This window comes from Pyrgilauda ruficollis, unplaced genomic scaffold, assembly GCF_017590135.1.
Source record: "Pyrgilauda ruficollis isolate IOZ18807 unplaced genomic scaffold, ASM1759013v1 scaffold5, whole genome shotgun sequence".
NCBI lineage: Eukaryota > Metazoa > Chordata > Aves > Passeriformes > Passeridae > Pyrgilauda > Pyrgilauda ruficollis.
The window spans coordinates 5,316,043-5,331,426 of NW_024526599.1; the positions used below are offsets into that span (position 1 = coordinate 5,316,043).

Sequence of the window (15,384 nt, forward strand, 5' to 3'; positions counted from 1 at the left end):
GAGACACAGAGTTTTCAGCCAGGGAGTGAGCAAGCCTCTAAAGTAACAGGAACACACAGCTGCAGTCAAAATGCCACAAACTTTATTTGACTTCATATACTCCAAACTGATTCCTGTGAGAGGCTCCGTGGCTGATTTAGAGGTGGGGGGGGGGGAATAACCAAACAAAAACCAAACAGGCACCTGAAATGAAAAGGTGGTGACATTTAATCTTGAAGGCAATAGCTTTGGTATGTTGGCCATTCAGAACTTTTAAGTGGAGACATAGCATCTGTAAATTACACGATGAGTGCAACATGCCATTATTAATAAAAGCGCAACATGCATTCTCTTTGAAAAATAAACAAACTCAAATGACTAAATGTCAAATGTGGCAATTCTGTGGCAGTACAGATTTAAAGTGAGATTGCTAAAAGCTCTGGAACATATTCATAATAAAGATGAATTTGCATGTCCTGAAGGTAAAATTTCAGGGATTCGCTGCCTTATTACTAAGTGCAGCTGATGATGTAAACCTTAGAAAAAGGGAGGGGGAGAAGTTTTTGGTGAAAACATATTGTTTTTGAAAGACTTTAACTTGCTAGATGGGGGAAACGGGCCACAACATTATGATAACAACTTGAAGACCTTGCAAGCTAATCCCACAAACCGCATATTTGATGTGTGCCTTGCTACGTGAGCCCTAAGGAATTGTGATGGGAGTTCAAGAGCAGTGCCAGAACCGCAGGGCCTCCAGCCCGTCTGGCTTGGCGAGTGGCTGCAGTTGTTGTGAAGCTCACGGGGCTCATTTCTAAGGGACTGAAGCATTAACTGAGCCAACAGGGATTGAAACCACACGTCTTCTCCCAGGCAGCCGGAGTCAGGACATGAGAACATAGCCTTGAGCTGCACCCAGGGGAGGTTTAGGCTGGACATTAGGAAGGATTTCTTCCCAGAAGGGGTGATCAAATATTGCAATGGAATAGAATGTCCAGGGAGATGATCAACACCATCCCTGCATGGGATGCAGCGCTTAGTGCCACAGCCTAGTGGACATGATGGCACTGGGTCTTAGGCTAGATTTGGCTTTTTCAGAAGTCTTTTCCAACCTTTTTGATTCAGTAACACTCCACTTTGGTATTACTTGTCAACACGGACCTGAACAAGACTAAACACTCCCTAAAGAACGAGTGCATGCCAGACCACATCCTAAAGACCAAAATATGACGCTTCGGAGCAGATAAAAGCCTCAGGATGTAAAAAAAAGATATACCAGCCAGGTTCTGAAAACGGTAAGGGCTCTCTCGCTAGCCGGCACCCATTTGCCATGGAGCGGGAATGCAAAGCCGGGTCGCTAAGGCGGCGGCGCCGCGCGCCCGCCCTGAGGGCGGGAGCAGCGCGCGCCGTCCCAACGGCTCCAGCGGCGGCTGCGGCGCGCGCGCGCCGGACACGTCCCCCTTCGCCCAACCGTCGCCCGCTTTAAAGAGCTTTCGCGTGCCGGGCACGTTTGCGCCGCTGCTATTGGCTTGCGCGGCCTGTCAATTGTGTCAGTGCCCGCCCTCCGCGCCCGCTGATTGGCCGGGCGGGTTGAGAGCGAGGGAAACCCCATGCATGCCCGCGGGGCCGGGCGCATGAGGCGCTGACAGCGCCGGCAGCTGGGCGGCGCTCTGTGGCGTTCGGCTCCCGACGGGACAGCGGGGAGTCATGCCCTGGCCTCGTCTGCCTGGGGATAGTGGTGGGTTCGGGTCCTTGCCGTGCCGTGGGGAAAGACGGGAGGCAGTGCCATGAGGGATGAAGCGGTGTGGAGAAAGTGCGAGTCGGCGGGAGTAGCGCAGAGAGATTCGGGGGGGCGGGGGGTGTTGAGTTTATTCTCTTCCCTTACTGCCCCACATGCAGCCGTGCCTCCTCGCGTCCGTGGCGTTTGTGCCCGGGGCGTGCCCGAGGTTGGCTTGCTTCTGCATTGCTCCTCAGGGCCGCTTCGCCCCGTTGAGCTGCCGCGGTGCCAGTCTGGTGCCCGCTTGCTGCCCTTGCAGATAACGACGACAAAGGGAAAAGCAGTTTGCCTCTCCCTCGCTCCAGCTTCGTTGTCATCTCCATACCTTGTTAGGCCTGAGGCTGCCGAAAGGTTTCCTAATTACGGAATGGCTGTGCAGCTTGTGGGCTGTGAAACACAGTAAATGTAATTCACTTGCTGAAAGGAGATGGGACACCATTTCTAGCAGGTGGGAGCCATGCTGTTTTTGCTTGTGCCTGTGGGGGATTTTTTTTTTTTTTTTTTGTGTGTCCCTGCCCTGCTGCTTTCTGGAATCTCCTTTTGATGAAGTCAGGAGTTTTGTTAAAAATTTGGCTTTTTTAGTGCCCTGTGACAGATACAATTTAAGCTTTTTGAGAGTGGTTGCTTGCATGGATTTCTGCCCCAAAGTGAACATTGGCTTGATGAAAAGACAAAAAAAGAGATCCGCACCAAAAGTCTTTTTTTCCTAGGGTGGGAAAAATAACTGTTTACACTGTTCTAATTGAAGGATTTCTGGGGTCTGTCATGTGAAGGCTGTTGGGGAAGAAAATGTCCTTAGAAATATTAATGACATTGATTCAAAGCACGTTTGAAATTATAAAGCTGGGGCAGGAGTGGGGGAATGAGCTGCAGCCCCATGTCTCAATAGTAATATCATTGCATAATATCCATAAATGTAGGGGAACAGGCACTTCATCACTCCATAAATTTGGTCTACAATATATTTTAAAACCTTAATTTTGTTGAGCAAATAGTAATGGGTTGTCAAGAAATGTTTCTGTGAACTTTAAGCTGTTTTTAAATGTTTTTCTTGTAAAAAGTAAACTGCTGATGTCTCAGGACATTGTCTTTTGTAGCCTGAGCCTGAAGACAAAGCTGAAAATGTAAGGGGCACTGAAGAATAAACAGTGGTACCTTTATTTTTCTGGTGATGATTTTTTGGGCATTTTTGGGCCATTTCTCGAGAAGTGGCATGGCACTTGGAAATCGCATCTGGACAAAGGATTGAAGCGATGAAAAAGATTGCTTGCCTAAGCAGACCTTGGGACAGATAATTTTGGGAAAAGAATAAATAAATTGCAGAAGGAAAAAGAGGCAATGAAAGAAACATCTGACTTGAGATTTTTTTATTGGCTTGACTAGTAAAATTGGTAATTGCCAAGTGGTGCGATTGTTTTTCATCACCTGGTTGACAGAAACCTAAAGTTGTTGGGTGAGATATTGGCATGCCAGAGAAATTGGACATAGGGCAGCAGCAACCATATTGATAAGGTTTAGTTTTTGAAATTGTGAAAATGGATAAAGCCATGAAAATAGGGATCCCAGAGGTGGGATTATTTCAAACCTTTAGTTTTGCCAGATTGTTGTGACTAATTTTATTTTATATCGGTATTAACAAAATTATTTGTGTTCATGAGTTCTTTGACTTCTTTATAGTAACTGGGCATGGACTTGAGGTGTTCGTCCAGTGTTTTAATACTAAAATACAAATTTGAAATAGTTGGCATTCTCATAAAATGTAGTAATAAGAAAATGGAACTTGGCACCTGGAGTAGTTTATTGGTGCCTTACACAACTGTGATGACATGGCTTATGAAAGAATTCATTCTTCTACTTGAAGGGCAGCATACTTAAAAATAGTTGTGCTACTTAGGTTGTGCTAGCTGTGATAGCTGTGATAAGAGAGGTTGAGTATAGATCATGTAATAATCTATTACATTACGTATTTCTGTAGCTGGGTAAAGTTCCAGATTATCCCAGCTACAGAACAATGGTCTGAAAGCAAGTGCACATGTGATAGTGGCTGGATGTAGGATTGAAGCTTCATGCTAAACAAAGTTGCAGTAAATAGGCAAGTATAGCCTGAGTGGTTTTTTTGGTAGCTTCTGTATGCACAGAACAACTTAGAATTTGCTGAAATGGAATATTTGCTATATTCTGTTGAAGCTGTTGCAGATATGCATGAGGAGAATAAAGCTGCAGCAAATGGATGTGGCAAGATCCGAAGTGGTGCTCAAAATGGGGCAGCTTTACTTGCCCTAATGGAGAAGACTGGATACAGCATGGTTCAGCAAAATGGGCAAAGAAAATTTGGTGGTCCTCCACCAGGTAAGCATTTCTTTTGAGACTGAAAATTGGTGTAGCCTCATGTTGTTTATCTTGACAGTGACCAGTAGTAGAAGCTTAAGGAAACAAGTCTAAGAAACCCAGCACACATGGGGAGAGTCCTGATGTGTTTTACAGTTTCCAGCAATTTAAAATCTCTTGAGCTAGACTGTGTGGAACATTTGCTTTAGGTGGACTTAAAAATCACAGCTTTAAAGCTGCCTAAAATTGACAGGTAGCACAACAAATGTGGAGTTCACAAAGCCAAGTGTGTTCCATATGACTGAGAATATGCTTCAAAACATTTAGGGACACAGAAGGGAAAAACAAGTTGGTGACAGAGGCCTAACCTACTTAGTCTTCTCTTACACCTTATCACTTGCATTGGCCAATGCATTTTTTTTTTGAACTTTTGTTCTCTGAGAGAGCACCAGTGAAGATTAACTCATTTTGTTTCAGAGTTGACGATAAAATATTTCTTTTATTTTGAATAATTTTTCCAGTGTTGCTGACATCAGCAGTGTACAAGAATTTTGCTACTAAGCCTGGTTGTATGACATGGAATACAGTAACTCTTCTTTCAGAATCAGATTATGCGCTTAGACAAGCAGAAAGAAGGAAAATTTGTTGTGCTGCTCTTTCAGTTCATTCTCACTTGTGGCCTGTGATTCCATTTCTTTATAAGTTATGCCTATAAGCATGAACTTTATTTACTCATTGCTGTATGGAGCTTAAGTTAGAGCTGCATCAAAATTATTTCTCTGGGAGTTATTCTGTCTTGCATTTTGTCTGTACTTTTACTAAGCCTATATAAAATAGCAAAAGAAAGCCCTGTGAAACTCTTGAAAATGGCACTGGAAAAAGAACTGCAGGGTATCAATAACTTCAGCCTGTTCTTAAATTATTATACATCTTTTACTTAATAATGTCTTTGAATTTAGAGCATTAGACAGTATTGTGTTTAGAAAAGTTAATTTTCTGAAACTAGATGGGTTTGGCAAGGTATCTCTTCCATCAATCTGTTCATTGACATTAGATATACATATTTTCTTCAAATCTTCATGTGTTTTCATAGGACATTAAAAATAAATTTTTTTCAGGTTGGAAATTAGTCTGAGTTACTAGAAATGGAAGTGGCTGTAGGCCAGCTGAGGCTTAAATGTTTGAGATGGCTTGTAGGAAATTACAGTATCTTTATAAATGAAGGATTTCACTATGAATTTTCCTTCTTTAAGATGTGGTTTCTATAAGCTTGTGTTGCTGTAAAAGGATAATCTCACTGTCAGCTCTGTTCTCAGCAGATGTGGCTGAAAATTGCCCAAAAAATTTGCAGGTTTTTACCTGGTACAGTTCTTGTTTAGTGTGTGCCGCTTGTGAAAAATGTATCTTACAGTGTTTTAAAAAAAGCTGAAAGTGAATTTTCATAGTTTTATGTCTGCTGCCGTCTAAGCAGTGGAGCCAGTGATGTCACTAGGCATGTGAGTCATTAGAATTACATGGAAGTTTAAGATGACATGGACACTTAACAGTGGGAGGATTATGACTAATGTTGATTGAACTGCTGCAAAAATAGCAGTCCCATTTTCTGTTGTCCAGCAGTGAATCAAGTGCCCAGTCAAGGAAACTGTCAGCTACTTGTGGAGTGCTTTGGACTAACTTCCCATGTTTGCTCTGCTAAGTACATGTCCCTCATTGGCAAATGTGGCACAGACCAGTTTTCTTTAAATCAGGAGTCAGAGGCTAATTCCACTTGGCAGTAATGTGCTGTACTGCTGGGTTAATATGCAGCTTTAAAATTAGAAGAGGGGATTTTTGTGTGGGAAGTGGCTTTTGCTTATTGAGAATTACTGTTGAATAAGTTGTTGGGCTGAGAAGGATGGTAAAAGTTTATCTAGTTAACAAATAAATAAAGATTGTTATTTAATTTCATTACTCCTGCACGTTTTTTTCCTCTACTGTCATGTGCAGTTGCCTTTGTCTTTGGAGCTCCTAAATGGTGTGCAGTTGCTTTTTTGTTTTTATGTGGGAAGGGACTGGCATGATGTGAGTGATGGCAGTACTAGCCTGCCAATGGTGTTAGCTGCCATGTCCAGTCAGACCTCAGCTCAGATAGTCAGAGATGTTTATAGAGGTGAAAATCATAAAAATCTGGAATGCTGTGTGGAGCAGAGCCAAGCTTTTTCCTAGATAAGTCATGGCAGTTTGACTCCAAAATGCATGTCAATTCTGATTACTTGGTAGCTTCCCTGTGTGCCATGTAGTTCTTTCTGTACAGGTTTTAGATGAAAAATGATTTTGTGAGAAGGCAAAAATCTCTCAATTCTGTTAATTTTTTTCAAAAGTAAATTACATGCTCTCTGACAGTACATTAAAGAAAAAGTGTTAATTACAAAATCATCTAAATATAATTTATTCTGAACTTCAAACCAAAGTACATTATTTAATTATCTTCTTGTCTTAACTTGTCAAGAGTAATTATTTTTTCACCTTGCCTCATTATGCTTTGTCATTTCATACTAGTATAGTTTCTTTCTACCATCTTTGTATTCCTTGCTTTTTCTCCTGTAAAAAACCTTCCTTGTCAAAACCTTTAGAAAAAGCTTTTAGTCATGATTTGAGTGTCTGCCTTTGAACCTTCTGCCTGAGTTGTTGTCTTATTTAAAAAAAGAAACAAAGCCAAACAAACTTTTTAAAAATGATTTTTTTATTATTTTGTGAAAATGGAGTGCTGCATTTGAAGACCATAACTCTATAATATTAAATGCATAAATACACCTTTTCAGTATCTGTTGAACATGTCTTTCAGTATATGTGGCAGAGGTATGAAAGAATGTTTAAATGGCCTTGGATTAAGGAGGGAAGCATAGATGTTCTGCAGCTTTCAGATGTCAACCAAAGACTGACTTGTTCTGTGGAATTTTTTTTTTTTGCTTCTTTTTTTCCTACCATCCACTACTGTGAAAACTGTGGTCTGTTTTTGCAGTAAAAGTGTTACATCTTTTTGGCTGTTGCAGAAAGTTTGGCTCTGTATCGTACTTTTCTTAGGGAGTCCTATTTTATTGGATGAATGAATGTGGAAGCAAAATGTTTGGAGGTTTTGAATGATGTCAAGGAAGAAAAAAAAAGTGCTGCACTGAGGACTTTAATGAAATTTATAAAAATATGGGGGTAAGAAGTGCAGAGAAACATTTTGTAACTTTAAAGCATTGTAGTAGAAAATAAAACTGAAGTTATTACCTAGGTATCTTTCTTAGGTATATCAGTTTTATTAATAACTGATAAAAAACTGTAAGTGGTATAAAATGATTGAAATAGATACTCTTGCTAAACCAGTCAGTGTTTTTGATAAACAGGGTTCAGTGTGTTGTCATACAGATTCCATTGGAAAAAAGCCCAGAAGATGGAATTGAAAGAAATGCAAACTGTGGGTTTCTGGCATTTTTAAAAATTTAAACATAAAAGAAATAAGACGTAATAGAATGTGCTAGTTTTTAGCTGAGACCAGAAATAAATAACTCCCACATTCAAACTGGGTGTGGGGGAAATGTGCATTTGTACTAAGATTGCTGTTGGACAATTTATTTTAAGGTTGGGAAGGTCCTCCACCGCCTCGTGGCTGTGAAGTTTTTGTGGGTAAGATTCCTCGTGATATGTATGAAGATGAGCTAGTTCCTGTTTTTGAGAGAGCTGGGAAGATCTATGAGCTCAGACTGATGATGGAATTCAGTGGTGAGAACCGAGGCTATGCTTTTGTGATGTACACCACTAAAGAGGAAGCCCAGCTGGCCATCAAGATTCTTAATAATTATGAAATTCGTCCAGGGAAGTTTATTGGTGTCTGCGTAAGCTTGGACAACTGCAGGCTGTTTATTGGAGCAATTCCTAAAGATAAGAAAAAAGAAGAAATACTGAATGAAATGAAAAAAGTTACAGAAGGAGTGGTGGATGTCATTGTTTATCCAAATGCCACTGACAAAACTAAAAATCGTGGCTTTGCCTTTGTAGAATATGAATCTCACAGAGCAGCAGCAATGGCTAGAAGACGACTAATCCCAGGTAAAACTGTTTGTAATTAAACAGAGTTTTTTTGGAGAGTACCTATTTCCATATTGTGGGGGGATGAGATGGTGGATCGTTCCTGTTTTCCATTCTTTAAGGTGTTTTGAGAGTTACAAAACTTCAGTATTGCATTTAGGCTAAGGATGAATTTATTTTTTTATGTTTTGTAGTTGTGGGGGGTTTTTTAAAAAACTTTTTAAGAAGCTGTAATTTAGGTAGTTCTGACAATTAAAAAATAGACATCAGTTTTATGTAATTTAGGTATTTATGCCAATATGTATTTGCATGGGCACACATTCAGTTTTCATTTACATGCACAAGGCTCTGCAGTCAAATTCTCTTAAAAGTGAGCTTAGAAAGGATAATGCCTTGAATGTGCCTCATATTTTCTGTGGGTTATCATGAGTAATGTTATTTTCATCACTATGAAATACATGAATGTTTAATATTTTAAAAAAAGATAGGTCTTTAATATTTTACTAGAAAATAATTTTGAAAGAAAAAAGTACGTAAAAGTATATACAATGCAAAATATATGCAAAATATCAAATATTTTTAATGTAATAAGTATCAATATAATACTTGTAATAATATGTAATATAGTCAACATGTAATTGGTTTTTATATATATATATATATATCTGCAAAGTGGTGGGTGAAATACCTCCAGACCACTGAATGGAAAATAAATCAGTATGATACGCAAAATGATGGGTTGACATGAGTAACACAGCAGGTTTGGTTTTGGTTTTTTTCTTTTAGTTTGGGTTCTGGCATGTGCTGCAACATAGAGTAAGGGTTGTGCTGAAGCTGTACATTTAGATTACTATTTCCAGGTGGTGCCTATGCTTTTTAAAGTGGTAGTGTTATTGAAGAGGCTGTGTTTAGTAGCTTTTTAAATACGTTACTTTTGGTTTTCTTTTGTGTGTCTGTATGTGCATGTCACAGAGTCTTTGTTTTCACAGCTTATGGTGCTTAATGAACCCAAAGGTAACAGAGCACTTGTCATTTTTGCAGAGTCTCATTTACTTTAACAATTTCAGGTAAATTTAGTAGATGTAGGCAACAAAACCCAGTTTCCAGTGGTATGCATCATGATTTCTTTTTGTAGAGTTAGGTGATAAGAATGATTCTGCTTTCCTTTGCATGTTTATTAATTTATGTAATGCTTCTTTGCTGTAGGAACATTCCAGCCCTGGGGTCATACTATTCAAGTAGACTGGGCAGATCCTGAGAAAGTGGTTGATGAAGAAACTATGCAGAGAGTTAAAGTATTGTATGTGAGAAATTTAATGATATCTACTACAGAGGACAAAATTAAAGCTGAATTCAACAAATTCAAGCCAGGAGTAGTTGAACGTGTGAAGAAGTTGAGGGACTATGCTTTTGTTCATTTTTTCCACCGTGAAGATGCAGTTGCTGCTATGTCTATAATGAACGGAAAGTGCATTGATGGAGCCAGCATTGAGGTAACACTGGCCAAGCCAGTTAACAAAGAAAGTTCTTGGAAGCAACATTTCAATGGTCAGATAAGTCCTAGTTCTGAAAACCTCTTAGGGTTTCCTAACAAAGAAGATGGCACTCAAAAATCCTTGGGGAAACCAGCAAGTCTTTCAGTTCGTCTGAATGGTCAGCACAGTCCAAGCCCTCCTGAAGTTGAAAGAAGTACATATCCCATTTTTCCAGGAATAAAGCTTACGCCAATTAGCATGTATTCTTTAAAGCTGAGTCACTTCAGTTCTGCAGTAATGCATCTGGATTATTTTTGCCATAAAAATAGCTGGGCACCACCAGAATACTGCTTGTATTCAACCACAAGTCAGGATGGGAAAATACTCTTGGTGTACAAGGTGCTTATTTCTAGTATTGCAGATGATTCCCAGAGTTACTTCATGCCAGAAAAACTCTGTACAACAGTAGAAGATGCAAAGGAATTGGCAGCACAGTTCACACTTTTACATCTAGGTAAGCATTTTTGATTATATGTGAAAAACTGGAGCTAGAAAAGTTACTTCTAAATGGTTTTTGGTATACATATCTTGGTGCACATGTGTGTTTTGTATAAAGTAGTCTACAGAAGACTTGGTTCTTGTGTCAGTTGAGTCTGGACCATTAGATGAGAGCATTGAGAAAACTGTAAGTATCTAAACAGTCCAATGCCAGGGTAATTTTTGCTTACATTTATCTACTGGAATGATGTATAAGGAAGAATTAGATGACATGTAAGTAACTTAGGTTTAAGGTCATCTGTGAGATGATTACAGTGCTGAATATGTATTTGAAAGTCTGTGTTCTAGCAGCTTCATTTATACATGTAGCATTTTTTAAAAATCAGAATGCAACTACTAGAAGAGGAAAAGTTTTATATTATGAAATTGGGGGGGGGGGGGGGGGGGGTTTTTTTTTCTTTGGTTGGGTTTTTTCCCTCACCTGTTCTAATTTTGGTGAATTGGAAAAGTGATTGCAGTACGCTGTTAGAATAGTGTTACCATTCTTCTCTTCCTAATACTGCTTCTTAGCACTTGTTCTTCAAGTCTCTTGAGATGTATGTAGGCTGTGGTGAGGTTTCTCCTTTGGATGAGTTCATAGCAGACTTATTTCAGGCTTGACTATAATGCCTTTTTTTTTTTTTTTTTTTTTTTTTTTCAATGCATGACTAAAATGTAAACAAGCTTTTTCTTTTTCTTCTTCCTTACATTCTTTGTTCTCCTTGGGTTTGGCGTGGCCAGAAGGTCTTAGAGGAAGAAGAACCTCTGAAGCACAAAGCCTTATACATTGTGTCCACTTCAGCAGTGGTGTGCTTGGTTTACATTAGTGGGACACCTCTAGAAGGCGATGCTTTCAGATGGCCAAAGTGGTTTTGAATAATAAACGGCTAAGTATCTGTGTCTGGTTTTGTACACACAGCATTTGACTAGTTGAGTGTCTGTTTCCATATTTTTCTAGCTAGGAAAATTAGGGCCACACCTTTATAACCCATGTAATCCTAAACACAAAGATAAAAAGGGTACTAAACTCAAAATAGTGTTGTGAGTCTCTTCTTAAGAATAAAGACAGTTGCAGGTTTTGTGCTTGGCCATATATACCTGCCCAGTTTGCTTCTTTTGTTACCTAAAGTTATTTTCTCTCCTGTACTTCTCTGGGAAAGAATCAAGGAAACAATTAAAGTTATATTAAGAGTGATTATTCACAGTTGTGGGCAAAGTTATATTAAGAGTGATTATTCACAGTTGTGGGCAAATCCTGAATGCAGACTATTTAAAAAAAATGAAGAAAGTATGTGTTGAGATTTTTATCTCCTCAGTTATAATTACAAATGCTGTAGGGAAAATGTTTCAAAGTGGATTTAAATTAATAGTATTCTAAAGCTTTTAGTATTCTAAAGCTTTTTAGCACTTGATTGTGCCATAAAATCACAGTTAATGTGAATTGGTATTTAGCAGAATTCCCAAATACCAGATTTGCTTTTTACAGCTAGGTCTACCTGTTAGCCTGGTGCTAGTAATGTTGTCTTGTTATCTTTGAATAACACTTTTTTTTTTTTTTTGTTAATGTCCTCTGTGCGTTCTGGCTTGTGAGGACTTGGGCCTGCAGAGAACATACAGAGCTCTGATTTAAAGCAAAAGTTACAGGGCTGACTTTTGAAAGATACCCATCTTTTATATTGATTAAAAAACCCCTTTTTGATGTTGGCATTGTTGTGATGCTGAAACATAACCTTAGGGAGTCTAAAAGTACAGTTTACTTTCCCTATCTAATCTAAAGAAGTTGCTTCTGTTCCAGTTCAGTATATATTCTGTGTTGAAAGAAATATCTACAGGTAAAGACGATTTGCTAGATGTGACAGAGTCCTTCCTTCTCATGGAAGTGTTGAATGATGATGATGCTGCTGATCGATGTATGGGCTGTGGTTTTTCTTTGGGGTTTGGGAGCTTTGTCTGGGGTTTTTTTTTGATAACTGGCTGTGATTTGAGAAAAGTGTGAGTGTGCTTCTTGGAAGCAACTTTATTATAAACATGAGTGTACAAAGATGACATAGGGACTGATTCCTTCTGGTAAGTAACTTCTCTTACAGAAACCTAAGTTTTTTGCCAATTAATTTTTGATGATGTGTACAGGTTGGGTTTTGCTGTTAGTTTTCTTTTTAAAGCATATAGTTGTTCTAAGGTAAGTAAATGAGAAAGGGCTGGTTTGATTAATAATCTCAAGGCATTCTGGCTTTATTTATTTATTTATTTGTGGTATGTATTTCTGTATTTCCTTTCACACATTACAGAATATTTGATTTTTACACAAGTTTATATAGTACTGGTACACAGCAGTCCTGAGCAGATCGCAGTACAACATCTAACCACTTGGTGTCACCTGAGTATTTTGAAAATGATGGTTTTTAGAAAGCACAGAAAACTATGCTGTCAGGGAAAGATTAATAAGCTATATTTTAATGTTACTAGATGAATCACCAATAGATCAAAGGAGTGAAAACACTCAGGCTTGGCTAAATGTGTGAAAATCACGTCTAGGTGTTCATTTATGAGAAAGGGAGCAGAGCTACATGTTGAAATTTCAGGAGGTAAATGTTGTCAGGGGGAGGAGTGAGGAGATAGGGAAAGGAATAGGGAAACACCTGAATGTCCTGTAGAAGAATTGATACTTCTAACATTACCTATTTCTAGTCTTAAGATATAGCAAAGGCTGAGTCTTGGGAAATTCCCTACTGAGTTTGACTTAAGGGTGATGGGGAAAAATGGGAGAAGTTTCAGCCAGGTTTTAAATAGGTATTCCACTATAGATTGTTCTTTGCACTTTCACACATGCTATTTCATGCTACATCTCCCTGAGACACAATTTATGGAATTATTTCTCTAGGTAGAAGAGAATATTTTAAAATATTTATAAGAAAAATATACTGATAAATCTGCAAGGAAAAGCCTTTTAATAACTAACTATAGCATGTAAATAATAGTTTCCTTCCAGTTCCCCTCATATAAGTTTTATAGTAAATGGTACTTAAATAGGTGGAGCAGGCACTGTATCTTACTACTATTAATTCACTTGTTTAAATATATTAAATACTGCATGCAGTAGCAATTTACAAGTCATGGATAAAACTTTTATAAGCTAGTTCAAGAGTCTGTATTTAGCATCTGTGTCTCAGAACAAATATATCTCCAGATTGCTCTTCTAGATTTTGGACATCAAACCTAAAGATCAAGTGAGATGGTTTTCTTGTTTTGTTGTAGGAATGTTCTTTAACTAAACATTGCCTTGATTTGCTTTATCAAAGTTAATTATATTGCTCTTGGAACAATCAACAGCCACAAATTGTAGGATGTTTGAAAAAAATGCAGACGTTACTGGCTTTGTGTAGCAAATACAGATGATAAGTGGTAATTCATGGTTTGGAGCTTTTTAGTGATCTTTAGAAAGGCTCAGACTGCAGTATAAGAAGTTTTTTAACAGTATGAATTTAGAAGTCTGAAATAATTATCAGATGACTTACACCTAATGGTTTTTCTTACAGCCCCCGAGCAAGCATATATAACATTGCTGTCCCTGAATGCAGCATGGTGGGATAGTAAAGGTGAGTAAGCCTCTCAGGATTGTTCATTGTGGCTTTTTGCCCTCTCAGTGGCATTGTCTTAGCTGCACTGTTTGTTAGAGAAGTTGTGCTTTCCTCACAGATACAGCTCTAAGGTGGCTTGTAGAGATTCTCTGTTGCTTTTTCCAAAGGAGACCATATCTCTACTGCCCTTACCTACTGATGGATCACACAGTCTGATGTTCTTGTCGGTTGTGCAGCACAAAGGAAGGTTATGGTTTTTATTCCTAAAATGACTCTGAGTTATTTTTCAGTCATTTCTTAATTATTTGCCTTTCCAGCTTGGGTTTAAATTTATGTACAAAAGTGGGAGCTCTTACTACTCTGGATGCTTGGAGGACTATTTTTTGGCTAGTCAGTAAAAGAGACTATTGTCTCCTCTGACTTTCTTTGGAATATGCTATTGTGGATATAAGTGTGAATTGCTGTTGTGAATTTATGTGTGTATATCTGTCACTTCTGAGGCCTCCCTCTTTTTTTTTGGAGTGGTTTGAGAATGGTTTTTGAAAGCTTACAAGGCAGTTTGAAAATGGCATTAAATCCACGCTCTGTGTTAACTTTACTGCTGGAAGCTTTTAATCCCAGGCGCACAGAACATTTCCCAAAGGTTCAGTTATTTTTCAGCTGCTGCTAACGAACAGGGAACACAGATCTTGTAAGTCTTGGTCTGTGCAAGAGAACTTGAAAAAGAATAAGTTAGACAGATACAACAACGTTGGACTGACTTTATCTGTGAAATAACTTGTCTGCCTTCCCTAGAGTCAGTCACTTCAAAGCAGGATATAATTAACATGTTTTCTTCTACTCCACTGATGATCACAGTGAGGTTGAGTTTTGTCTATGCAGTGTACATAGTACATCAGGCAGAACTTGGTGCTTAGTTGAGTGTAGACTCTGATCTAAAGTGGTAAATATGCAATATGAGTGACTGCTGCTATGATATGTATTATGTATGTAGCTAATACAGCTCAGAACAATGACCTAATGTGCACTTGAGAGTTGTCTGCATTAATATTTTGCGTTCAGTGAAGGTAAAACAAAGGGTTATTATTTTGAAGTACAGTTAAAAGTGTTCTGTGTGTGTATATATATGATGAGAAAATGCATTCAGTACTGAAGAATGGTGTCTCCTAAAACTATAAAGCTCTCAAGAAAAAAAACCCTTTGAGCATTTGACTAAACAATTTCTTAATTGTTTTGAGTTAGTGCTGCAGAAGAAAGGGAAGAACACAGCATTGATATAAGACTGTGAATGCTTTCGTTATACCATTATCTTAACTATTAAGTCCATCTTAAAATTGATAATGCAGTATGTTTGCTGAAATCAAAGTCTCTTTCCTCCCCCTCTCTTTCCACAGCCAACTGTACACCCTACTTGGTTTGAATATCCCTGAAGAAGAGAAGTTTGGAATTTATTGCTTTGGATCTTGTAATGAAAAGAAAAAGAACACCCCACTGATACATAATTACTGGAAATTCACATTCCATGTTTATTGATGAATAATTCTTCAAAGCATGTGTATTAAGCATTTCAATTTAAAGATTAGTGAAATTGAATGTTAAATTGTTTTGGTTAGTTTGATTAAATTTGGGTTTTGGAATACAATTTGTTTAAAAGATTTTT

The 15,384-nt window shown here is 38.3% G+C and overlaps 1 protein-coding gene across 1 annotated transcript; it reads left to right on the forward strand.

The window, feature by feature from the left end:
* The first annotated feature begins 1,683 nt into the window (after window positions 1-1,683).
* Window positions 1,684-15,144, forward strand: RBM46 (RNA binding motif protein 46). The gene is made up of 6 exons (XM_041480018.1): window positions 1,684-1,714; window positions 3,941-4,102; window positions 7,688-8,155; window positions 9,341-10,123; window positions 13,683-13,742; window positions 15,119-15,144. The coding sequence occupies exons 1-6, from the start codon at window positions 1,684-1,686 to the stop codon at window positions 15,142-15,144; spliced, it is 1,530 nt and encodes a 509-aa protein (XP_041335952.1).
* The last annotated feature ends 240 nt before the right edge of the window (window positions 15,145-15,384 follow it).

Excerpts from the sequence above, each read along its gene's own strand:
- RBM46 (XM_041480018.1), top strand. The coding sequence starts at position 1,684 with ATGCCCTGGCCTCGTCTGCCTGGGGATAGTG. Across the intron at positions 1,715-3,940 it reads TCGTCTGCCTGGGGATAGTG|CTGTTGCAGATATGCATGAG; the intron begins GTGGGTTCGGGT and ends ATTCTGTTGAAG. Across the intron at positions 8,156-9,340 it reads TAGAAGACGACTAATCCCAG|GAACATTCCAGCCCTGGGGT; the intron begins GTAAAACTGTTT and ends TCTTTGCTGTAG.